The sequence below is a fragment of the Manis pentadactyla genome, chromosome 5, assembly GCF_030020395.1.
Source record: "Manis pentadactyla isolate mManPen7 chromosome 5, mManPen7.hap1, whole genome shotgun sequence".
Lineage (NCBI taxonomy): Eukaryota > Metazoa > Chordata > Mammalia > Pholidota > Manidae > Manis > Manis pentadactyla.
Genome location: NC_080023.1, coordinates 158,443,386 through 158,469,930, shown reverse-complemented (window position 1 = coordinate 158,469,930; position 26,545 = coordinate 158,443,386). Strand labels below are relative to the sequence as shown.

Below are 26,545 nucleotides of genomic sequence, written 5' to 3'. Positions count from 1 at the left end.
GAAACTGGGAGGCAAAGTAAAATTCACCATTATAAAATTAAAGTGCTAGCACTTGAACCCAGGCCTTCTGAAATCAAATTCGGTACTCTTTCTGCTTCTCTGTGGTATTATAAACACCTTACAAAAATGCATTTTAAGTCAGGTCAACAGTTCATTCAAGTCAAAAGCATGTTTCTAGACCACAGCACCAAGACATGTTTACTTGGGAAGTTCATTTGCCATACTTAACACTGACCTCAAAATTTAAACTCAAAACATTCCTAATTTTCCAGGCTAAGCTTTTATGAAACTATGGTTTCTGATGAATTTCTAGTTCCTTTTTGGAAGAGAATATTAACATAATAAACTGTCTTACATTTATGTTACATTTAATGCATAAACAAGCAATTCTGTTTAGCTAATTGATTCACACAGCACAGGAAACTTTTAGTAGCTACATCAAACTTTTAGTAGCTGATTTCAAGAGAGTAATGACTAAAAAGCTACTGAGCAGTGGCAGCAAAAGCAAAAACCATGCTTCCCTCTTTGGTGAAAATGTTGATACTACTTCACACTACCTTCTGTGCATGATTTGTACTCTTAGGGAGTCTGCCCTTTGGGTGACCCTAAGCTATATATACCAAGGAAGGTAACTTAATGCCTACTAATCAAGAAGTGATTATCTATCTGGTAATAAATTCCTAAGTAGTTGCCAGTAAGTAATAAGTAAACCTGTATGGGAAGATAAAATCTGCTGTGGACCTAAGCTATATTCTCTCCCTCACTGCATCAATTACCTCACTTAGGAACCAGGAATAACTTGTTAAGATTAAATGAAAATATGTGGAATGCCTTACCGGGATCTGATTCAGAAATGAAATAGAGAATTTGAATCGAGCTCTTTACCCCTTTTGATACCTGATTGTTCACCATTTGTACTTCCCACAAGCTAACAAAAACTCAAGTTCCTCGAAGGCAGGCACAGCACCCTCATTCACCTTGGCGTACTCTTCAAAGTCTAGTGTGATATTAGACCTAGCAGACACTTGGTAATTTTGCTAAATTCAAATAAACTGATGAAACACTTACTTTGTGTGCTGTAATCAGATCTGTATATGTATTGCTCCCTTTACTCTTGTGGTACCCTCACAGCTTTTACAAAACACTAAGATCCAGAAAGGTTAATTAGCCTGACCAAAGTCACAGAGCTATGGCAGAAGTGACCAACTCTGAGACTCTGTCTTCCCGTCATACCCTGCATCACTTGGGTGAGGGCAAAAGAAAGGAGAGAGAAATGTCTCATTCAACTGACACTTCCTCAGTACTTGTGTACAAGACACCCTATAGACACAATTCAAATTGAGCCTGAGGATGGAACAGAGGACAGATCTTGAAATAAGGCTTCTTAACTCTTTCTCGGTGAGACTTAAGGGAAGCATCTGGACAGGGGGAAAAGCTGTAATTATTGACAAACCAAGGAAGGTAATTTGCGAGACCTGAATCACAAATGAAGTAGATTTTTCTAGGCTTTCCTCTGTGACCAGGTGTGAAGAACAATGGAAGACACTAAGCTGCATCTTTGAGGGGATACTGATGTCAGAATGGAGAGTGCCCATAAATACAAGCAAAGAGCTGTCTTCTCTCTTACACCAAGGAGATACACAGTCTTGTTCTCAAATCTCACAGCCAGCAAAAGCTTCACCAAAGAAATCCACTGCAATGTTTTCCTTAATTAATTGGACAATTTGGGTATGTGAGAGAAAAGAGAGAAACATCTGGGGGGAAAATATGAACCATGTCACAGTTTGTTTTTCCGTAAATCACCCTGATTGACTTATAATCTCCCTGAATCCTAAAGCAGCAGATACTGCAAGTCCACTGGGCATCACACTGCTTGTCAGTTCTGCAAACTGCTTACCAGTTTCAATTGCTTACTGCTGCTTTGTCTGTGTTATTTCCTCCCCTCTTTCCTTGATTCTTAGTTATGTTTTCCATCCCTACTGTCTGGAAAATGGTGGGGACAGTGGCAATAAGCAACACATTCAAGTCTCAGAATTTAATGGCTATGGATAATGGGTGTCTGGCTAGAGGAAAATCTTTTTTCTTGCTCTGGAAATCTAACTTGTAACAGACAGCCTTTTAAGCTTGCAAAGTGTGAAACTTCATGTTTAGCTGGGTTAAATGCAATTTTTTCTTTTCTGCAGGAGGGTCAAGGCAGTCAAACTACACTTAGCTCAGAAAACCCTTGAAAAAATATTTATATTATGCATAGCTCTGGATATCATCTAGCAAGAAGCACAAATTAGCATTCTGTCTTACTCCCTCTAACTCCTTGGGTCTATCACCTTCCTCCTGTATTTTGGACCTGTGTCTAAGTCTGAAAAAAAACAACAACAAATCCTGCAGAGATCATAGCATAAGTCAGAGCAACATTGGCCTTGGAAATCAAGACTGTCTTAAGCCTGACATTTTCTTATGTCATTGGTTATTTGTCTGTTAGCAGATCTCCCAAACAATATTCCAGCAGGTTCTAATGAGACTAAGTGCAAAAGCATGATCAGACATCCTTTTCCACTTAACCAGACTAGATGGATGGATACAAGAGAAGAAGAAGAAATAAAAAAGGAACAGATGAGGGGGTTTGATGGATTCTTTGTCTTTCTTGCACAATCTGCTAACAGGCTTTTTCAAGGGTTTGACTGGATACTAGGAGTTGTGGAGATTTCATATTTAAAAGACAAGAATAAAAAATCCCCCACACCAACTGAACCTTGATCAAGCAGTACATTTTGAGGATACATATAGCAATATGGTCATAGTGCAAAACTTATGCCTGTTACAACCTACCTAGTAATATAGCTTCCACTCTTGCTCTTTTAATCCATTTCCCACACAGCTGCCAAGAATAGTCTTTTTAAAACGTTTGGTCAGACAGTAGTACTACTCCCTCGCTTACGATCCTCCAGTTACTGCTCCCCATCATGCTGGCGGTTCCACCCAAAGCTACTTCCAATGCCTACAGAACCCAGCGTGGTCTGCCCTGACTGCTCTCTCCCCTCACTCCAGCTGCACACTAACCATACTGGCCTTTTTCCGGTTCCTCAAATATGTCAAGCTCATTCCTGCCTTAGGTCCTTTGTACTTGTCCCATCTTGCCCTTGGTCATTCTGAATGGCTGCTTTCTTCTTTCCATCCAAACTCAGGCCTGTCCCACCTACCTAGTCTAACATGACTTCCCAGTCACTCTGCATCACGTCAATCTATTTTAATTCTCTATGTAATAGAGAATCATTGTTTTCTTGTTTTCTTACTGTTTCTCCCTCCACTAGAGTATGAGCTTCACAAAAGCAGACTGTCAGTTTTGCTCACTGCTGTACACTCAGTTCCTAGAATCCAGAACACACCAAGCGCTCAATAAACATTTAGTGAATGAATGAACAAATGAATTTTGCTTGGGAACAAATACAGAGGAAGGTGAGGATGTTAACAGAAATGGGAAGGGCTAAAAGTGATAGGCTCCAGAAATTTACATAGTAAGAACTCCTAGAGACACTGAAAACCTACCAACCTCAGCCTCACCTGAGCAGCACTACCAGCCCACTGAACCAGCACTGGACTTCAAAGTTTAACATTTAAGCAATATTAATTGAGGTCAAGAATGGGTATGGAGGGTAGTTCCCTGGCTCTCCACATCGAAGCCCCTTCTGTGAAACTCTTTCTAGCAGATGGTAGCACCTCACATCTCTGGCCACTTCATGTCCAGCCACATTTCTACCTCCTCTGGCTGTGAAACCTCCCAAACCTCAAATGAAAGCCTCCCTCCAGAGACCAAGCCAATAAACCCGCAGCTCTGCAGCCCTTCCTGCTTCTTCCCCATCAGAAGTGACCACTTCCTCCTTGTTCCCACAGAAGCTTGCATCTCCCACAGTCACTCTCCACATTGTGCCTTGCAGTATCTTCATCACTTACTTCATCCTCCTTTTTTAAAACTAAATCTCTGTGCTCCCACATCTTATTTGGATTCACACCCTTAAAATGTCTGAATATTAAATTTGTTCAAAATGTTTTTTGAACATTTATCAAAAAAAAAATGTTAACTCAACAAACACTCAAACATCTCACTTGCAGCAGATGATACATATCTTAACATTTACTAAGTATTTCATATGTGCCAGGCACAGTATCTTGATGAAGATAATTGCCACCATTTATTGGGTGTTTACTCTGTGACACACACTATTCTAAAGACTATAAAATATCACATTTATTCCTCACTTTAGCCCTATGCAATAAATAGGCACTACTGTTATCCCCACTTTGCAGAAGAAAGTGAGTACAGAGAGGTTAGGCAACACTCCCAAGGACACACAGCTAGTGACAGAGCCACTCCACTGGTGACTCCCCTGATGGGAATTATATCTCAAGAAAGAAAAACTTATAAACAGAAGTCTATAAGCCAGCATGACAAGTGCCAGGATGTATAAAGTGCTAAAGGAACACATATTCTGCAAGGTGATGAATGAAGAAAACTCAGAAAAGGTTTATTGGGCTTTATAGGATGAAAAGTATTTCAGGAGCGTAGGAAAAGCAAGGCTTGCAAAGTTGAAGGCAGATGGGAGCAAAGGCATGGAAGTTTGGGGACTAGTAGGCAGAAAAATGGATGTCATCTAATCACAACTCTTAGGGAGTCCCAGGTCATTTTTAGAGAGGTATGCCAGAGAACTGCCCTCCAAGCAGTATACCCTTGTGTTTACTACTCTTCAAAAAAGAGTCTATTTTCCAGGCTACCCAATCAGCTTGTTACAAAGTACAAACACCCACCTTTTCCGTAAGTAAGAGCTGTGACTGTGAACCCCATTTTAAACCCCAAAGATCACTGAGAATGCCAGGACAACACTCTCTTCCCAGGAATGTCCTCTTCTATTGCCCGGGACTTTCAATTGTGAAAAAGACCAATGCAATAACTGCAAACTGCACACTACAATAAATTCTGCTATATGCCCTCTAGCCTCTGCTCATGCAATTCCAGGCCTCTGATATTGGCCCCAAATTAAAACTACAAAGATGACTCAACCCTTGTAATATGAGAATACTTATCAAACTTCTCCCTGAACACAGCACAGGGTAGAAAAAAATAAATGGAAGTCCACCCACCAGTTCTGCTTTCTGATATTTACTTAAAGCTTCTGACTGGCTGCAGACAAGCAAATAATATATGGAAGTCTAGGAATGTTCAACGGCGATTCACACCAGTCCCACAAGTATAAAGTTATGAGTCAAAACCTTAAAATAATAATTTCTAAAAACTAAACAAACAGAAAACCCTGTATAGCAGCCACTTAATGGCTCCCAGACTGAGGATGAACTACTTCTTTCCAAAAAACAATAAAATTTACAACATTCAGCTTTTTGTTGGTGGGCTTGGCAACACAGAAAACACAATAGGGGCTTTTGTGTGAATTGCTGTTTCTGGGTACGTTTTACAGGCAGCAGTCAGGCTAGCTCTTCCTCTCTCATCTCTTCTATTCACATAGGCAAAGGATAGTAATTAAAGTCAGCCCAGGGACCAGGCAGGAAGGCTCATTCAGGGCCACTGTAATTAACCTTTGGAAGGTAAGACCGCACAAATGACACTGTGGGGACACAGAGCAAGAGCAAGTGCCACAGCCTTCCTTGAGATGCTCCTCAAAACAAAAGAACCCAGTATTACCCTTTTCTTTCTGCACAGTGATTCAAAGGAAAAATAAAGGTCCTGAATTCTACAAAAGTGGCAGTTCACTCTAGGTAGGAGCTTGAAAGAAAAACGGCAATAGAAGTTTTCATTAGAGTCATAAATGGCCCTGTTGGACTTCTGCCTTGCTCTCTGTAAGAGACAGTGCTTCATATCCAGTGGGTTCACAACCCCCTCATTCAAACCAAATGCCAGCAGCAAGCATGGCACATGGGAAATTTCTAATGTCAAGAACCTTGAGAGAGAAAGAGTGAGAAGAGGGTTGGCAGAGCAGCAATGGGGGTCTCAGAATCATCTGGGGCCCCCATTCCTACCATTATGATACAGGAGGCTTTACATGGGGACAGAAAGCAGCCTAATCAGCCCCCAGGTGCTTCTAATACAAGTAGCTGCAGTGATCTTTGATAAACTCTGCAAAATGCATCAAAACCGGTACTTACTAACAGGTTCACCAGACAACAGAAGTCAACCCAAAGGAAGGAGAATCAACGGAGCCTTGAGGAGGTAGACAGCTTGGTGGGCAGAGCTCCACAGAAAATATCAGGGTAAGAGGCTGGCCAAGACTCACTCCTGCCACGGGCCATCTGTGGTGCTTTTTTAGTCCTGGAGCCCTGTCTGATCACTGTTGAGGGAGGGAAACTGCTGTGGTGGGACAGGACTGTGGCTGGGATCAGAATATGCAGGCTCTAATCTCAGCTGTTACTGGGCCTGGAGAGTGACCCAGTGGAGGGTCCCCTTCCGCATCTGGGTTTCCTCGTGTGCAAAGTGAGGAAATGAGATCAGATTGGCTCACCTCACATATAAACTCCTTTTGACTGCTGCTGCCTGGAGCAGTGGTTGAGGAAGATTCCAAGGCCTTGCCTAGGCTCCTCCAAAGGAATGGAGAAGCCAACTGGCCCCGTCTCCTATAGGCAGGGGCTGCAATTCTGGCCTGGACGAGGTAGGTTTGTTCTCATTTTTAGCCTTCTCTGATTCCTATCTGTAAAATAATAATGGTATCTGTCCTCACTTGCACTGGGATTATAAAGCCCAGAGGAGAAAAGAAACATCTGTGAAAACCCTCTGTAAAAGTCAGTTGGGGATGGAGGAACAGGAACATGGAGTCAAAGAGAACACCCATTCACATCCCAGCCGTGCAACCACGAAACTTGTTTTGCTTTTTCTAAGCCTTAGCTCCATAGTTGTAAATGGAATAAAGGCAATAATACCCATCTGAGAGGATATGGTGAGGGTAACTTAGCTGAAAGAATGAGGAAAAGCCTGCCTACAGCAGATTTTTAAACCGTTAAGACTTCTACAACCCCTTCCCTAACATAGTTCCAAAGAATAAAAGTACCTCACAAGTTGCATTTCCACTGACTCTCCTCACTCAGTCCCGCTTTGCCACAGGGCTCTACCTGATAAACATCTGAGACCACCACTCAGAGACAATGGCAGTGATACAACACCTCACACACACCTGCCAAACCCCAGAGAGATGCAACTCACCAGAGCATCGATGAGAACTTCTGCTCCCTCTTCGCTCTCATGGAGGGTGTCTATATCTGTTAACTCCTGGAGCAAGTCCACCACAGCTATGGACACATGTGAAAAATGTTAAGGGTATCAAATACCATGTACATGCTGAAACCCTACCCACATTTTATTAAAAATTTTGGTTCCCTTCTACTTCTTGATAATTGCTTCATCACAGTTTACCTTTAATATACTGTGGTTTTATTAACATCTCTTCAACAAGGTTCTACTCACAGTGGTTGTTCAATAAATGTTAACTGACTCAGTCTCTTTCTTTATGCTGTCTTCCTGGCAATTTATTCTATAGGTTCACTCCATTTTCATAAATTTCAAAATTTCAAATAGATCACTTGGGAGGTCACTTTCCCAGTGAGAAAGAGGCCAACATCCTTACTTCCTAATTCATATTCTTGAAACTCAGTATAATCTTAACTACCTTACACAGTTCACCATCAAAGGATGTAATGATCTCTGAGATGAGATGACTGGTGTTCACCAAGGAGTCTTCAGAGAGCAGGACATGACAAAATTGCTTTAAAATGCAGAGGAAGGACTAATACTGGACTGTGCTAGACCCCACCAGCCTCCCTTCCCTCAAATACTGAGCTGCTTTGGACATAAAAGGAAGGAAAAAACACGAGGTACATACAGACAAAGTGGGAAATATAAGAGAAAAAAAATACGAACGAGAGAAAAAAAGGAGTTATGCTGAGAAACTGGAAGGCAGAACTAAACTAAGTTGTCCCTCTGTCACCTTGAAAACACACACACACACACACACACACACACACACACACACACACACACTGCTCTGCCGACGAGGCACATACAAAGTGGGAAATATGAGAGAGAAAAAATACAAATGAGAGAAAAAAAGGAGTTATGCTGGGAAACTGGAAGGCAGAACTAAACTAAGTTGTCCCTCTGTCACCTTGGAAACACACACACACACACACACACACACACACACCTGCTCTGCCGACCTGCACTTCTGAATGCCTGTGTATGAACAAAGTGTGATGGTGCAAAGGCAAATCCATCCTTCATTCTAGGCCTCAGTTTCCTCATCTATAAAATGAGGAAGTTAGATTGTATCAAAGAGACTTAAAAAAATTATAAACTACAGAACATTAGCAACATGTAACAAATAAGTCATGGAAGGGCAGATATTCTGAAAAAGGAACAATCAAGTTTAACTAGTAAATCAGGAATGACTTACTAGAAGACTAGTCAAAAACAGGCAAATACAAAGAGGGCATGCAATCTAGAAAGCAAAACCACAGAAATAAAGGCACAGAGACTGGAATGTACAAAGGTATATGAAGAAGAGAAGAAAGAGGATTAGGGAAGGGAGGGAGGGGAGGAGAAAAAAGGGAGGGAAGAGAGAAACATGTAACTAGAGCTGTATGAAGAAACTAATATTTTGAAAGAATAAGCTAACAGCTATGTGCAGACGCACTAAAGCACTGTGAGTGCTGTGGGTGGTGCTGGGCAGACGGGAGGCAGGATGAGTGGGTAGCTGGTGGGGGAGTGGGGGAGTGAGGCCTAAAGGAGGAAAATGTGTTCTGAAGATGCCACACACAAAAGAGTGCAGAAGTGAGACAAGGGTCAGAATCAGGGCAGTTTCACTAGAACTGGAAAGAAAAAATAAAAGGAAAGATATAGGACACATTAGAAAGAATGACAGGTCTTGCTAACTGTCAACTGATGCTCAGGTATTTCATGAATATCTTCTGTGGAAAGAAAAATTATTTGAAGGTTCATTTCATTCATCTATAACTGACCAGCTGAATAAGTAATTAAGCTTTCTGCATTTTAGTCTTTCACTCTTTAAAGTGATATTTACCCAAAACAAGGGAAGTGCTATAAAACTCTATGTGTAAAAAGAACTTTAAAGGTCTTTGGACAAAACTCTTTCATGCGAGAGAGGGGCGGAAGATGGCGGCGTGAGTAGAGCAGCGGAAATCTCCTCCCAAAACAACATATATCTATGAAAATATAACAAAGACAACTCTTCCTAGAATAAAGACCAGAGGACACAGGACAATATCCAGACCACATCCGCACCTGAGAGAACCCAGCGCCTCGCGAAGGGGGTAAGATACAAGCCCTGGCCCGGCGGAGGCCGAGCGCCCCTCCCCCCAGCTCCCGGCGGGAGAAGAATAGGCAGAGCGGGAGGGAGACGGAGCCCAGGACTGCCGAACACCCAGCCCCAGCCATCCGGGCCGGAGCGCAGTCACAGTACGTGCCCAGGGGGCCCTGGATGCTAGGGAAACAGGGTAGAAAGAACAGTGAGCGGGCACTGGAGGCCGGGTGCCGGAGGACATAAGAAAAGCGCGCGACCATTTTTTTTTTTTTTTTTTTTTTGCTTTTTTGCTGTTTTGTTTTGGCGAGCGCTTTCTGGAAGTCTTAAAGGGATAGGGAGCCCAATACTAGGGAAACGGGGCAGCAAGACCGGTGAGCAGAGGCCCGAGGCTGTCACCGGAGAATAAAGAAAAACGAGCGACCACCTTTTTTTTTTAATTAAAAAAAAATTTTTTTTTTAATTTAAAAATTTTTTTCTTTTTTCTTTTTTTTTTTTTTTTTTTGGTGGTCGTTGTTTTGTTTTGGCGGGTGCTTTTTGGAAGTCGTAAAGGGGCAGACCGGGACACTTAATCCAGAGGTAGGGAATCCGGGGATCTCTGGGCACCCTAACCCCTGGGCTGCAGGGAGCAGGGAGGCCCCTTACGGAGATAAATAGCCTCCCAGCCGCTCCTGCTCCAACGCGACTCCACCATTTTGGAGTAGCTGCCCGAGCCAGGCCACGCCCACAGCAACAGCGGAGATTAACTCCATAGCAGTCGGGCAGGAAGCAGAAACCCTGTCTGCGCGCAGCACAAGCCACTAGAGGTCGCTGTTCTCCCAGGAGAGGAGGGCCACAAACCAACAAGAAAGGAAGTCCTTCCAGCCGTCACTCATCCCAGCTCTGCAAACTATTCCTATCACCATGAAAAGGCAAAGCTACAGGCAGACAAAGATCACAGAGACAACACCAGAGAAGGAGACAGACCTAACCAGTCTTCCTGACAAAGAATACAAAATAAGAATCATAAACATGCTGACAGAGATGCAGAGAAATACGCAAGAGAAATGGGATGAAGTCTGGAGGGAGATCACAGATGCCAGAAAGGAGATTGCAGAAATGAAACAAACTCTGGAAGGGTTTATAAGCAGAATGGATAGAATGCAAGAGGCCATTGATGGAATTGAAATCAGAGAACAGGAACGCATAGAAGCTGACATAGAGAGAGACAAAAGGATCTCCAGGAATGAAACAATACTAAGAGAACTGTGTGACAAATCCAAAAGGAACAATATCCGTATTATAGGGGTCCCAGAAGAAGAAGAGAGAGGAAAAGAGATGGAAAGTATCTTAGAAGAAATAATTGCTGAAAACTTCCCCAAACTGGGGGAGGAAATAATCGAACAGACCACGGAAATACACAGAACCCCCAACAGAAAGGATCCAAGAAGGACAACACCAAGACACATAATAATTAAAATGGCAAAGATCAAGGACAAGGAAAGAGTGTTAAAGGCAGCTAGAGAGAAAAAGGTCACCTATAAAGGGAAACCCATCAGGCTAACATCAGATTTCTCAACAGAAACCCTACAGGCCAGAAGAGAATGGCATGATATATCTAATACAATGAAACAGAAGGGCCTTGAACCAAGGATACTGTATCCAGCATGACTATCATTCAAATATGACGGTGGGATTAAACAATTCCCAGACAAACAAAAGCTGAGGGAATTTGCTTTCCACAAACCACCTCTACAGAACATCTTACAGGGACTGCTCTAGATGGGAGCACTCCTAGAAAGAGCACAGCACAAAACACCCAACATATGAAGAATCGAGGAGGAGGAACAAGAAGGTAGAGAAGTAAAGAATCTCCAGACAGTGTATATAACAGCTCAATAAGCGAGCTAAGTTAGGCAGTAAGATACTAAAGAGGCTAACCTTGACCCTTTGGTAACCACGAATTTAAAGCCTGCAATGGCAATAAGTACATATCTTTCAATAGTCACCCTAAATGTTAATGGGTTGAATGCACCAATCAAAAGACACAGAGTAACAGAATGGATAAAAAAGCAAGACCCATCTATATGCTGCTTACAAGAAACTCACCTCAAACGCAAAGACATGTACAGACTAAAAGTCAAGGGATGGAAAAACATATTTCAGGCAAACAACAGTGAGAAGAAAGCAGGGGTTGCAGTACTAATATCAGACAAAATAGACTTCAAAACAAAGAAAGTAACAAGAGATAGAGAAGGACACTACATAATGATAAAGGGCTCAGTCAAACAAGAGGATATAACCATTCTAAATATATATGCACCCAACACAGGAGCACCAGCATATGTGAAACAAATACTAACAGAACTAAAGGGGGATATAGACTGCAATGCATTCATTCTAGGAGACTTCAACACACCACTCACCCCAAAGGATAGATCCACTGGGCAGAAAATAAGTAAGAACACGGAAGCACTGAACAACACAGTAGAGCAGATGGACCTAATAGACACCTATAGAACTCTACATCCAAAAGCAACAGGATATACATTCTTCTCAAGTGCACATGGAACATTCTCCAGAATAGACCACATACTAGGCCACAAAAAGAGCCTCAGAAAATTCCAAAAGATTGAAATCCTACCAACCAACTTTTCAGACCACAAAGGCATAAAACTAGAAATAAACTGTACAAAGAAAGCAAAGAGGCTCACAAACACATGGAGGCTTAACAACACGCTCCTAAATAATCAATGGATCAATGACCAAATCAAAATGGAGATCCAGCAATATATGGAAACAAATGACAACAACAACACTAAGCCCCAACTTCTGTGGGACACAGCAAAAGCAGTCTTAAGAGGAAAGTATATAGCAATCCAAGCATATTTAAAAAAGGAAGAGCAATCCAAAATGAATGATCTAATGTCACAATTATCGAAATTGGAAAAAGAAGAACAGATGAGGCCTAAGGTCAGGAGAAGGAGGGACATAATAAAGATCAGAGAAGAAATAAATAAAATTGAGAAGAATAAAACAATAGCAAAAATCAGTGAAACCAAGAGCTGGTTCTCCGAGAAAATAAACAAAATAGATAAGCCTCTAGCCAGACTTATTAAGAAGAAAAGAGAGTCAACACAAATCAACAGTATCAGAAACGAGAAAGGAAAAATTACGATGGACCCGACAGAAATACAAAGAATTACTAGAGAATACTATGAAAACCTATATGCTAACAAGCTGGGAAACCTAGGAGAAATGGACAACTTCCTAGAAAAATACAACCTTCCAAGACTGACCCAGAAAGAAACAGAAAATCTAAACAGACCAATTACCAGCAACGAAATTGAAGCGGTAATCAAAAAACTACCAAAGAACAAAACCCCCGGGCCAGATGGATTTACCTCGGAATTTTATCAGACATACAGGGAAGACATAATACCCATTCTCCTTAAAGTTTTCCAAAAAATAGAGGAGGAGGGGATACTCCCAAACTCATTCTATGAAGCTAACATCACCCTAATACCAAAACCAGGCAAAGACCCCACCAAAAAAGAAAACTACAGACCAATATCCCTGATGAACGTAGATGCAAAAATACTCAACAAAATATTAGCAAACCGAATTCAAAAATACATCAAAAGGATCATACACCATGACCAAGTGGGATTCATCCCAGGGATGCAAGGATGGTACAACATTCGAAAGTCCATCAACATCATCCACCACATCAACAAAAAGAAAGACAAAAACCACATGGTCATCTCTATAGATGCTGAAAAAGCCTTTGACAAAGTTCAACATCCATTCATGATAAAAACTCTCAGGAAATGGGAATAGAGGGCAAGTACCTCAACATAATAAAGGCCATCTATGATAAACCCACAGCCAACATTATATTGAACAGAGAGAAGCTGAAAGCATTTCCTCTGAGATCGGGAACTAGACAGGGATGCCCACTCTCACCACTGTTATTTAACATAGTACTGGAGGTCCTAGCCATGGCAATCAGACAAAACAAAGAAATACAAGGAATCCAGATTCGTAAAGAAGAAGTTAAACTGTCACTATTTGCAGATGACATGATACTGTACATAAAAAACCCTAAAGACTCCACCCCAAAACTACTAGAACTGATATCGGAATACAGCAAAGCTGCAGGATACAAAATCAACACACAGAAATCTGTGGCTTTCCTATATACTAACAATGAACCAACAGAAAGAGAAATCAGGAAAACAACTCCATTCACAATTGCATCAAAAAAAATAAAATACCTAGGAATAAACCTAACCAAAGAAGTGAAAGACTTATACTCTGAAAACTACAAGTCACTCTTAAGAGAAATTAAAGGGGACACTAACAGATGGAAACTCATCCCATGCTCATGGCTAGGAAGAATTAATATCATCAAAATGGCCATCCTGCCCAAAGCAATATACAGATTTGATGCAACCCCTATGAAACTACCAGCAACATTCTTCAATGAACTGGAACAAATAATTCAAAGATTCATATGGAAACACCAAAGACCCCGAATAGCCAAAGCAATCCTGAGAAAGAAGAATAAAGTTGGGGGGATCTCACTCCTCAACTTCAAGCTCTACTATAAAGCCATAGTAATCAAGACAATTTGGTACTGGCACAAGAACAGAGCCACATACCAATGGAACAGACTACAGAATCCAGACATTAACCCAGACATATATGGACAATTAATATTTGATAAAGGAGCCATGGACATACAATGGCGAAATGATAGTCTCTTCAACAGGTGGTGCTGGCAAAACTGGACAGCTACATGTAGGAGAATGAAACTGGACCATTGTCTAACCCCATATACAAAAGTAAACTCAAAATGGATCAAAGACCTGAATGTAAGTCATGAAACCATTAAAATCTTGGAAGAAAACATAGGCAAAAACCTCTTAGACATAAACATGAGTGACCTCTTCTTGAACATATCTCCCCGGGCAAGGAAAACAACAGCAAAAATGAACAAGTGGGACTATATTAAGCTGAAAAGCTTCTGTACAGCAAAAGACACCATCAATAGAACAAAAAGGATCCGTACAGTATGGGAGAATATATTTGAAAATGACACATCCGATAAAGGCTTGACGTCCAGAATATATAAAGAGCTCACATGCCTCAACAAACAAAAAACAAATAACCCAATTAAAAAATGGGCAGAGGAACTGAACAGACAGTTCTCCAAAACAGAAATACAGATGGCCAACAGACACATGAAAAGATGCTCCACATCGCTAATTATCAGAGAAATGCAAATTAAAACTACAATGAGGTATCACCTCACACCAGTAAGGATGGCTGCCATCCAAAAGACAAACAACAACAAATGTTGGCGAGGCTGTGGAGAAAGGGGAACCCTCCTACACTGCTGGTGGGAATGTAAGTTAGTTCAACCATTGTGGAAAGCAGTATGGAGGTACATCAAAATGCTCAAAATAGACCTACCATTTGACCCAGGAATTGCACTCCTAGGAATTTACCCTAAGAATGCAGCAATCAAGTATGAGAAAGATCAGTGCACCCCTATGTTTATCGCAGCACTATTTACAATAGCCAAGAATTGGAAGCAACCTAAATGTCCATCGATAGATGAATGGATAAAGAAGATGTGGTACATATACACAGTGGAATACTATTCAGCCATAAGAAAAGGGCAAATCCAATCATTTGCAGCAACATGGATGGAGCTGGAGGGTATTATGCTCAGTGAAACAAGCCAAGCGGAGAAAGAGAAATACCAAATGATTTCACTTATCTGTGGAGTATAAGAACAAAGGAAAAACTGAAGGAACAAAACAGCAGCAGAATCACAGATCTCAAGAATGGACTAACAGGTACCAAAGGGAAAGGGACTGGGGAGGATGGGTGGGTGGGGAGGGATAAGGGTGGGGGAGAAGTGCAGGGGTATTAAGATTAACATGCATGGGGGGTGTAGGAGAAAAGGGAGGGCTGTACAACACAGAGAAGGCAAGTAGTGATTCTACAACATTTAGCTATGCTGATGGACAGTGACTGTAAAGGGGTTTATAGGGGAGACCTGGTATAGGGGAGAGCCTAGTAAACATAATATTCGTCATGTAAGTGTAGATTAGTGATACCAAAAACAAAACAAAACAAAACATAACAAAAAAAAAAGGGCAGTTCCTGTGTGGTAACCTCCAATGAGTTCTACACAAGGGTATAAAGGGCATATAAAAGTGTAGGCAAAGGGTCTGTTTGCGTTTATACAGAAGATCAAAGCCTAATTGGGCTACCCCGAAAATGAACTAAGATACGATATGAAAGAGAACTTCCAACATCAGCACTCTCTGGAAGACTCATGCCAGAAGATGATCATCAAAAAACCCCAACAAAGATCCACGCACTGCTACAGCTGTAGATGTACTCATCCCACCAGCTCCTGGACTTGCCATGGGAATGAAGGAGATATCTAAGCTGGCCTGTGCATACAGTAAAACAACAAATTTGACTGGATCTATACGGTTGGAACTCAACCAAGCATTAGGAGAAGTGCAAACTGTAGCGCTCCAAAATCTTACAACTACAGACTATTTACTGTTAAAAGAACATAAGGGATGTGAACATTCCCCAGGAATGGGTTGTTTTAATTTGTCTGATTTCTCTCAGACTGTTCAAGTTCAGTTGGACAATATCCACCATATCATAGATACGTTTTCACAAATGCCTAAGGTGCCTAACTGGTTTTCTTGGTTTCACTGGAGATGGCTGGTAATTACAGATATGCTTTGGTTATGTAACTATACTCCTATTATGTTAATGTGTGTGTGCAATTTAAGTAGTAGCTTGAAACCTATACATGCTCAAGTTACTCTACAAGAAGATATGTCAAAGAAATAATCAATCTTCCCATGTTTTCTTCCGCCTGCTACTTCTATAGCTTTTCTTCTTCCTTCCTAATTACAACCCTTAAATAGAATTCGTGCCTCATATCAAATTTACCGAGTATCATACTTCTTCCAAGTGGTAAAGATACCTCAAGACAAATGCTGGGCATAGAAGCCACAGGGCATAAATATGCAAAGAAATAAAAAGCTAACCATTTCAAACAGTAAGGCTTCCCTCTCACTTACCAACTTCACATTTCCCTGTATGGCCCCGGAAGATGACTGGTTAGCCAGAGACGGGTAAGATTCCTCAAGGGAGGAACAACCTAAGACAGGCACAGTCGCAGGGGGGTCATCAGGTGAGAAATTGGGGATCAACAGAGGTGAGGCTTAGAACCTCACCCCCCTGTTCTGAGAGAAATCTTCTGCATATGTGGATGTTTTATTGCCCTTGTCTAGCTTGGATTAACACATAGTCTACAGGCACACACCTGATCATCTACATTTGCTCTCTTACAACACTAAACTATGTTTTCTACCTTTATCTTGTATCTACCTACCACTTCAGCATTTTATTAAAAATAATAATAATAAAGAGAGAAATGTGGTATCCACATATAAATCAAGTATAAAAACCAAATGAGTATTCATATTTGAACTGTTTATAGTTCATAATGCATGAGCAAAACCGAAAGTTTCTGTGATGACTGCCCTTGTACTGTTCACTATGTAACTTATTCATTATGTAAGAATTTGTTCTCCATGTAAGAACTTGTTTGTTATGCCTCAGAAGATTGGAGACTGATGAAAATTAGGCTTGGGGTGGATTAATGATTGTGCATTGAGCATTGACTCCCCTATACAGAATTTTATTGTCGTTAACAACCATTTGATCAATAAATATGAGAGATGCCCTCACAAAAAAAAAAAAAAAAAAAATGGACAGACTTCCAATGGTAAAATAAATAAGTAACCGGGATGTAATGTATAGCATAAGGAATATAGTCAAGATATTGTAACAGCTTGGTAGGGTGATAGCTGGAACCTAGAATTATGTATATAAATGTTTTATCACTGTGTTGTACACTTGAAACTAATGTAATGTAATACTGTGCGTCAACGACCCTTCAATAAAAAATAATTATCTAAGAAAAAAAAAAAAACTCTTTCATGCTTATAGTCTTTATTAACAAAGTAACTAGAAAGCCATTGATATAAAAGGCCATGTAGCATACTTGATATATAGTAAGCCAAAATACCTAAACTGTTTAATTTTTTTAAAAACCAGGTTAATTTTAACCCCTAGAAACCATAGAGCTACTGACTAGCAAGAATTAGTAGTTACCCCTCTCTAAAGATGTCACTATCATAATAACCACAATTTTTCAAGGTCATTATTGTATCAAGCACTGTGCTACTAAATTCTCACACTAGCATTATAAGGTGAGAATGATCTCCATTTTACAGAAAAGCTAAAGCTCAGAGTAGTTCATCAACTTACCTAAAGGTCACTGCCAATAGTAAGGGAGAATGTTAGGTCCATTTGATTCCAAAAACAATACTTTTGCCACTACACTTCATATTAATGCACAAGGGAATACACAGCAGGTTTAAATAGGGCTAGATTCAGGTAGGTTCTAGCTATTGACCCTACTGAATCACGGAGAAAAAAAACTGTCATTTACTTCTACCATAAATTATTAAAAGTTCCAAGAAAAAGAACAAAATGCTGACAACCCCTCCTCAATATCCTCATCTAAGAAACTCCCATTTTATCCTCTTGGAAAGCTCTTATATGTGAGATGTAAAAATTATTATCTATTCAGTGCTAATTTAATATGCAAGACACTTCATTCATCTCTCCTTCCACCCAGCCACTGTAGAGTCAGATATCTTTAGGACAAGGCTGTGAATCAGGCATGTAATAAGTATTATCATGACATCCTTTGAATAACACCACGCATGACTAAGTAATTAATAATCATCGCACCCTACTTAATAAGTAACGATAGCCTCAAGAGACAGGCAGGGTATATATGAAAGAATAACACATAAAGAGTCAGCAAATTTGAGGACAGGGACCATGTCATTTATCTTTCCTTCATATCTTTAGTGAAGTGAACTATCCCAAAATTATCACCAGCCATGTAATTTGACTCAAGCCCCTTTATTTCCTTACAGCTTAGTTTCTTCATCTGTAAAATGGCGGTAATGGTCTCTGCCCAGCCAATTTCACTGAGCAGCTATAAGGAATAAGTGAGGTCACGTACGTCGAAGGCTAAGTAAGTCAAAGTACAAGAAAATATGAATGCACTATAATAAAGATTGTGTCTTTACAAATCTTCGACAGAATGGCTAAAGCCCTCACTGGTGCCTGCATTTTTCCTGAAGTCTCTAAAATCTAAACTTTAAGCTAACAACAGTATGGTGTCCCTTTCTGGGTCACAGTGGGTTGGAAGACCTAATTTCATATTTCAGCCATGTCACAGACATTCAGATTGATCAAGTCCTTTTTCAGCCTCTAGGGTCTTCTGGGCCAGATACTATATTTTTCTTTGATTAGTCTCATACCATGTTCACAAATGTGAGCTGACATATTAAACCTAAAGCCTTTAAAAAAAGAAAGGAAAAAAAATTTTTGAAAATGGAGGTGGTTTTTTTAATAGGATAAATGTCTAACTTTATGAAAAAAAGTCACTTTTTATTATGTTTCAGGGGATATCTCCTTGCCTACTCTCCTGCCTCAGCTGAGAAGTCAAACAAGAGGTCAGTTACCATTTACCAGGCCTGCTAAACATCTCACCAATCCTACTAGTAACTGATTTTATATAGATTCCCAAACAGCATTTCAGGAAGGCAGTAATCAGTCCATAATCACAATCATCAACTTCTGGGTAACATAATATGACCCAGAAGACAGAGGTCATATTTGAAGACCTTTCTGGTCATTTGAAGACCAGAAAGAGGAAAGAGAACAGAGACTAAAGATAGATAGATGAACTCTCAATCTTGATGTGAAAATTCAGCATCGTCTGCCACCCATCCAGCATTTCTTCACAAGCAGACTCTGGGCATTGGTGATAGGTTTTTCCTCTGTAGTTACAATTTCATTTCACAAGGTAAAAGGCTCTTCCATCCAGGTATAATAGGAAAACAGAGAGCCTATCTCTCTGCGAATTACTAAAACACAGTTTTTGATAGCCTATTTTGTCATGTCGAGTAGAAAGGCCACCCCACTCACTCCTTCGGTACCTGTCCACTACTGGGGCAATAAGCTAGTGTAATAAGATCATCTGGGCACAAAGTGGTCTATAACACAATAGCTTGGGGAAACAGGGGTGTTTATTTCTATTTTCTGGCTCTAAATAATTGGGTTTTTTTGGCTTGATCCCATGTAGAATCTCGGTGCAGAAACAGCATTAATCTCGTTAACCTCCAATGAGATATGTCCATAAGGAATCAAGTTATATTTTAAAAAGAGAGAAAGACAAGATTACACAAAAGGCCTTTTTAAACAATCATTTAAAAAACGCTTCCTTAAAGAAAAGTGAACCAGTATAGATTCAGAGTATATAACCGATTTAATGGAATAAATGTGGGGTGTTTTTAAATTTTTTTTTTTTTATTCCAAGACTAGGACAGTGATTAGATGTAGCCCAATTAGTGCAGATGAATTTCAAAACACAAACAAAAACGTCATTTTCTCCTTTTAAAATAGTTGGCACAGAGCTACCTAGAGGTGAACATGTTAACTTAATTTTCTCCCAATCCTAGATCAAACTAATACCAGAGAGGAAATGCATTTATTCAACATTAAGTACCTATAAATGCTAGTGGGCACTATTATGCCACAGGGGAAATGTCCAAAACAGGCAAGCGACCCAGGGACATGGAATTCATCTAAAACTCATAAACATGATCGAAAGGTACATTAACAGGTTCTTTTCTCAGATTGCAATTTTGGCACTTTTTTACCCAATCTGACTTTCCTCAGACCATATTTAAATTGCTCAAAAAAATGGGTAGCTTACTAGTACAGATTAGTTACCAGGGAAGTTATATTTCTGATGAGAAAAATTATATTATTTCCCATGTAATTTTGATTCTGGAAATATCAAGATGATAATAGCTCCTAGCAAAACAACAGCTGAAGATATACAAGTCTTGTTAGACAGCACTTGCAGGAAGGCACTGGAGCAACAGCCAACTCTCTCCCAGTTCAATTAGAAGAAAGCCCTTAAGAGGCTCAAACCCTTCAGACCTATTCCTGCTCATTAACACTGGGGCTCTAACACAGGGCACCTCTGACTATTGCACACCCCCTCTGGGATAACATGGTGTGTCACAGCCAGTTTGTTCCACTTTAGCATTCTCAGACCCAAACTGCTCAAGGTCAGTTGATCCCAGCTGGTCTAAAAAAGTCTTGTCTGCTCCTTATTTACCAATTCTACAGTAATTCCTCACAAAATCCAACAGGACAACTCTGCAAGTCCTCCTGGCTTTCTAGAGTATGAGAAAACTAAGCTAATGACTTAGGAAAGAATAGTGCTAGTGACCACTCCCTAAAATTCCGGACAAAAAGAGCTGTCCCATCAGCACCAATGATCTACCAATGATCTACTCTGTAACTAACAAATTTCTCCTTTCCTGTGTACTAGGATGCAACCCACTGCATTGATGCCTTAAATACCACTACAATGAGACCTTTTTTCTTTTCTGAATCACACACAGATGGAGAGAAGCCAGACTTTGAGTAAATTTTATTTTAGATTACTCTGTATTTTTTATTAAAGAATACAGGCATTTCACTGGGAAGCAGTAAGTCATGAATTTTTAAAAAAAAATAAAGTCAGGGACTTGATATCCTGGTAAGTTTGTAGTGACTACATGAGCATGTCAGCTTCCAGCATGTGAAGAATGGCAATTTCTACTGCCAGAGTAGAGACCAAGAAAATAAACTTGAAATGCACTCTAATCTCCACATCTATCAAAAGCTTGCCCATCGCCAATGTTCAATTCCCTAATCACCCCCAAGCCAGAGATGACTCACACCTTCTCGGAACTCCAGTGGCATTTCCTGAGCGTAACACTCCAAGGGCACTTACCACACAAAGTAATCTGAGTGTTTTGCTATCAACTGGAGTTATTATTTCTTGCATCCCTAAGAGCACCCAACAGGGGTTTATCATGCAAAGTACCCAGTAAATGTCATGATCAACCACAAGGACTTGAAAAAGAATTCCACTGACTTGTCACTCAAATTAAGAACACAGCAAATGACATACAAAAATAGGATACTTATGGATGTAGTGTTTTTTGGGTTTGGGGGTTTTTTTTGGTGGTAGCAGAAGGGTTGATCAACCACCATCTGGGGTTTTATCTTCCCCTTTTTTATTCCTCCTTGTTTCTTTAAGCAAATTGAGTAAATCTGGCTTAAATCGGGCCACAAAAACTGTTTAGCAATACCTTAAGAAAATATCTTCAAATGAATCTTTGGTTTTGCTTTTCTGTAGAAACACTCCAAAAGGTTCACAATAAAAGGGACTCTCAACATGTTTAAATGATTTAAAGGAAAAGTTGTTTTAAAAAGCAGTATTTCTAAAAGGCAACAGCTGTTGGATCCCACCTTGCACTCCTTCCTGCTGCATTCAGAGTGACTCTTCAATACTGTGTGAGGGATGTGCCCCTCCCTCTTTGCCCCTCACTGTGAGAGGTGCTCTTCACAGACTAGAATTCCACACGCAGCCAACTGATGGCTGGGCTCCAACCTCTCACGGGGAGAGAGGAGGCACAGAAGCGCTGACAAGCCCTCACCAGCAGCAGTGATGCCAAGTGCCAGGATAAACTCTGGAGCTGTTTCACAGGGTTGAAAGGACAAGGCACAAGCTGTTTTCTCACATCCTCTGCTTCTTAAGGTTACAACAAACCAGCCTCTGATCCAATTAAAATCCCTACAGTTTATGTTTTCTCAAAGAAGGACAAAGCACAGATGACCTGTGCTTATTGGGAACATAACCAGCAATGTATGGTCATGGTTGATAAATGAAGAGTTAAAAAAGATTAAAAATTTAAGTCATGACTGCCATGAAATTGTTTATTCATGGTAAGGTGTTTCGGACAGTTACAAGCTGTACAACAGTAAATTGTTAACAACCGTTTCCTGAAGAAAAATTTCCATTATAGATCACAGATAAGACAAGAAGTAGAGTGCAGTGCTGCTGGGAGATCAACGTTCCAACTGACAGAGGATATGTCAGATGCAAGCCAAGAGGGCCTACCCTTTCCTGAAACCACTTTCAAGAAAAACTGTACTTTGAAGGAGGCTGACATTTACCCTAATTGCTGCATCTAATTAAAATTAGGTAATTAAAAAAAATTTCAAATGCACTTTAAATTTGATGTAGGGCATAATTAAAAATCAGATTTAAAAAAATATCACTAGGGCAGTAGGGTGTAGGTTGGCATACAAGAGGCGAAAAAACAGTTTAGCTCTCAGAAAACAGGAGGGAAATGGCAGTCTGTCAAAGTTATTATAGGGGGACTTGGTTTTCTTCCTTTTTAAACAGAGCTTAACAACTTGGAACATCTGTGCCCTTGCCTTTCCCAAGTATGCTGAGGTCGAACAGCACTTTTTGTGTCAGTCTCTCCCCAGCAGGAACCAGGCTGGTGAATCAGCAAAATGTCAGTATCTTTGGAAAGCTGCTACACATTTTGAGTTGGCAGGAATAGAAGTAAGAGTGAGAGCTGTGTTTCAGTATTAAGATGCAAAGCAACTGGTAACTATACAACTTTACCAGGGATGTACTAAATCCCACAGGGAAAATCCTATATAGAAAAATCCTATAGGAAAAAGTCAAGGTGTACTAGAAAGAACACTGGACTGAAAATCAGGTGCCTGGAGTGCCAGTCTCAACTTGAACAGTTAACTTTCTAACATCTGGACCTCCCACTTGTCACTAAATAAGGCGGCACTTGGCTAAGTCATCCCTAGTCTACTTGGATTCTGAAAATCTACCATTCTGTAGGTGAGCTGAAATGTGAAGTTCCAATTAGAACTCTTAGTTACTAACTCTTCAAAGACCAGTTAGTACCCTGAATAGGGGTAATCATATAGTAGATACCCAATATATGTTTATTGACTGATGCTGCTTAAGCACCCAATATAGTCTATGGTCCCTTGGGCAAAGTGCCTGGTACACAATAAGCACTCAAGACATGTCTACTAAATGAACCCATGTGACCTTTTAGTGAGCTCACCCATAAACAAGCTAACTGGGTTCTCATATAACCCAGAACCCCACAGTGAACCCTGGGCAACACAGCAATCAATCTGGGGACAGACAGAGCAATTCTTAATACTGTCTTACATGACATGAAGTACTAGAAATGGCTTAAGATTACCTTTCAAGAAACCTGCATTAAAATCATTCACTGATTTATTTTTATGAGAATTATTAGGCAGGAAAGAACCTAGTCAGACATGCTCTCAGGAGAGAGATTACCAGAAAGATGAAAATAACATGAAGCAGAGGCAGATTCCCCATGAATATCACTCAAGCAAACTAACTACATTTGTCTCTTACCTTTGGAAATCTGGATTCAGATAGAACTATTGGAAGAGAATTTGCTTTAATGAACATAACCCGAACCACAGGCACATCAAAAGCCTTTTGCAGTAAAGCTATTGCACATCTGAGAGCAAAGACAAAGTATAAAACGGTTTTAGAAGTCATAATTCAGATCCAGTTAAAAGTAACATTTACTAAGTGCCTACTATGTATCAAAAACTGCTCAGCATTTATAGGACCTCTTGTAATCCTCTTAATAACACTGAAAGGCAAAAGTTATTAACTCTACTTTCGCAGTTGAGAATACTAAGGGTTGGCCAGGGCAGCAAATTTCATCCAAGAAATGAAGCTGGGAGCCAAATCTAGAGTGTCTTTTTAGGCCTAATACCCATTCAACAAATACTAAATGTTATTGTGCACTGAGCCTCTTTTAAGGGATTGGGAATATAGCAGTGGACAAAACAGACTAAAATCCATGTCTTCTTGGACATTCCAATGTGTTTTCTACCACAGTTCACTGCCTCCTCTAGTCTCAGTTCCACTGGGCCATCTGTTAGCAGAATGATGCCTAGATAAACAGATTCAAATCCTGGTCTGGCCTTGCCTCTATAACAGGCATCCAAATCAAGATCCTGAAAAACTACTATTGTTAATATATGATCAGATACATCACAGTGAATTCTGGCACTAAAAAGAGAAAACAGGACAATTAAGAATTGCCCAAGATTTATTAACAGATAAAAACCAGATTTTCAAATGAGTAAAGAGCAGCGTGTGTCTCAAGATGGGAGATAATTAGAATGGAAACAGCACACTAGACATGAGAGCAGACATCAACAGAGACAGACAGGAGAAGAGAGTAAACAGCTTCCCCAACCATGTCAGCCTTCCTACTGATGACAGATCCGAAAGGATATCTGTATTATCATGTCCAAGCAACCCGAGAAGAGACTGCACAGCATTCAGCTCCACCAGAAGGTGGTACAGGTCTGGCATGGTGGCCACCACGTGCATCTCCTGAATGATGTCATTTAGGTCCAGCTCAGATTCCATAAACCTAGGAGGGGAAAACAAGACAACATCACTGCAAGGAAAGAGGTTAACTATCAGCACCTAGGAGCAAACAACAACACAACCCAGATGGAAAGACAATCTGTCAAAGTGTCTACAACAGACCAACCAAGAAGTACACTCATCCAAACATCACACTGTCACACAATTTCCTTGGGAAATCGATTTCCTCATTACAAAAATCAATCTTGGATTCAGATTTCATTACAGGGTTCCCCTTACTCTTGCAGCCACAAGTTGTCTTTTAAAGGTTCCTGAAGCATTTTGCAGCATTAAATGATCTGCCCACCAGTCCTGTGGATTGGCTACCACTACCCCTTGGTGTAGTAATTCACTCCATTGCCCTGAACATAGTTATCCTACTAATCCAAAAAGGATTTACCACTTCAGATCAAGGGCCAATTTATTCCCCTTACCCAAAGGAAGATACTGAGATTCTGCTGCCATCCAAAAATTTCCTCCCCTCCATCCTCCCTCCCTCCCCACCCTCTGCCCCAGTTAGTTGATTAGAAAGTAGATCCCAAAGTAAAGCAGATCTAGTCTCTGGCATCCTGTAATCACCACCATACATGAAGTAGCATGATAATTCACTCATATTTCCACACCTGAACCTTTCAACAAACCAATGCCCAGGCACTAAGAACAGAACTGCTTTGCATTCACGTCTGAATGCCCTTCCCCAGTAACATGTAAGAAATGCCCACTAAGGCTTTAATGAACAAAACAGGAAGATCTGTTCTGAGAAGAGAATGAGCTAATCCATGCAAAGCAACTGAACGATACCTGACTGAGAGTGACTGAGGGGAAGCAATGGTTAAACAGACTCTGGAGCCAGACTGCCTGGGTCTGACTAACCACTAACCTGACTGAACTACTTAGTCTCTCTAGGACTCGGTACCTTCGTTTGTAAATGGGATAATAAATTTACCTATCTCATAGGGCTACTGGAAAGGGTAAATGAATAAATACATATAAAACACTTTTATTAAAAAATACCTGACATATAGAAAGCACTATATGTTTGCTCTCATTTCTTCTTCTACTGCTACTGTTACTACTACTATTACTACTGTTACTATTATAACATGTCTATCTTCCCCTCTAGAATATAAGCTTCTTAAAGACAGGAATTACATCTTTGTCTCATATGTCCACAGATGTCTGCTTAATTGAATTGAGGCCACACAAAAAAAGGAACATGGTCATGGACTCTTGAAGTCATAGAGAACTCATCCTAGTGCTGAGGGGCTGGGCAAATACCACCTCTTCAGAAATATGGATTCTATAAAGAACAAAATCTGGAGACTATAATTCTTTAAAACATGGCAATGTTTTAGACAATATCTCTTTTCATTGTTTTTCCCTACTGCTATTTTTAATCATAACACATATATATTTTTTCTTTTCTTTTATCTATTTATTTATTTTATTAAGGTATCATTGATATACACGCTTATGAAGGTTTCACAAGAAAAACAATGTGGTTATTACATTCACCCTTATTATCGAGTCCCCCCTATACCCCACTGCAGTCACTGTCCATCAGTGTAGTAAGATGCCACAGAGTCCCCTATTTGTCTTCTCTGAGCTACACTGTCTTCCCTGTGACCCCACACACACCATGTGCACCAATCATGATATACATTTTTTCTTAATTATAAAATACTACTTTTTGTAGAAAACTGGCAAAAGAAACACAAACTTTCAAAAAGTAAACAGAAACCACCCATAATTTTATTAA

The 26,545-nt window shown here is 40.3% G+C and overlaps 1 protein-coding gene across 1 annotated transcript in view; it reads right to left on the bottom strand.

Moving 5' to 3' along the window:
• The window catches only part of CTNNBL1 (catenin beta like 1), a 178,572-nt gene that overhangs the window by 91,637 nt on the left and 60,390 nt on the right, over positions 1–26,545 (bottom strand). The window contains exons 4-5 of the mRNA XM_036902319.2: positions 24,651–24,790; positions 7,199–7,296 (exon numbers count right to left, since the gene is read on the bottom strand). Of these exons, the coding sequence (XP_036758214.2) occupies positions 7,199–7,296; positions 24,651–24,790 (238 nt within the window). The remainder of the gene's footprint in view (positions 1–7,198; positions 7,297–24,650; positions 24,791–26,545) is intronic.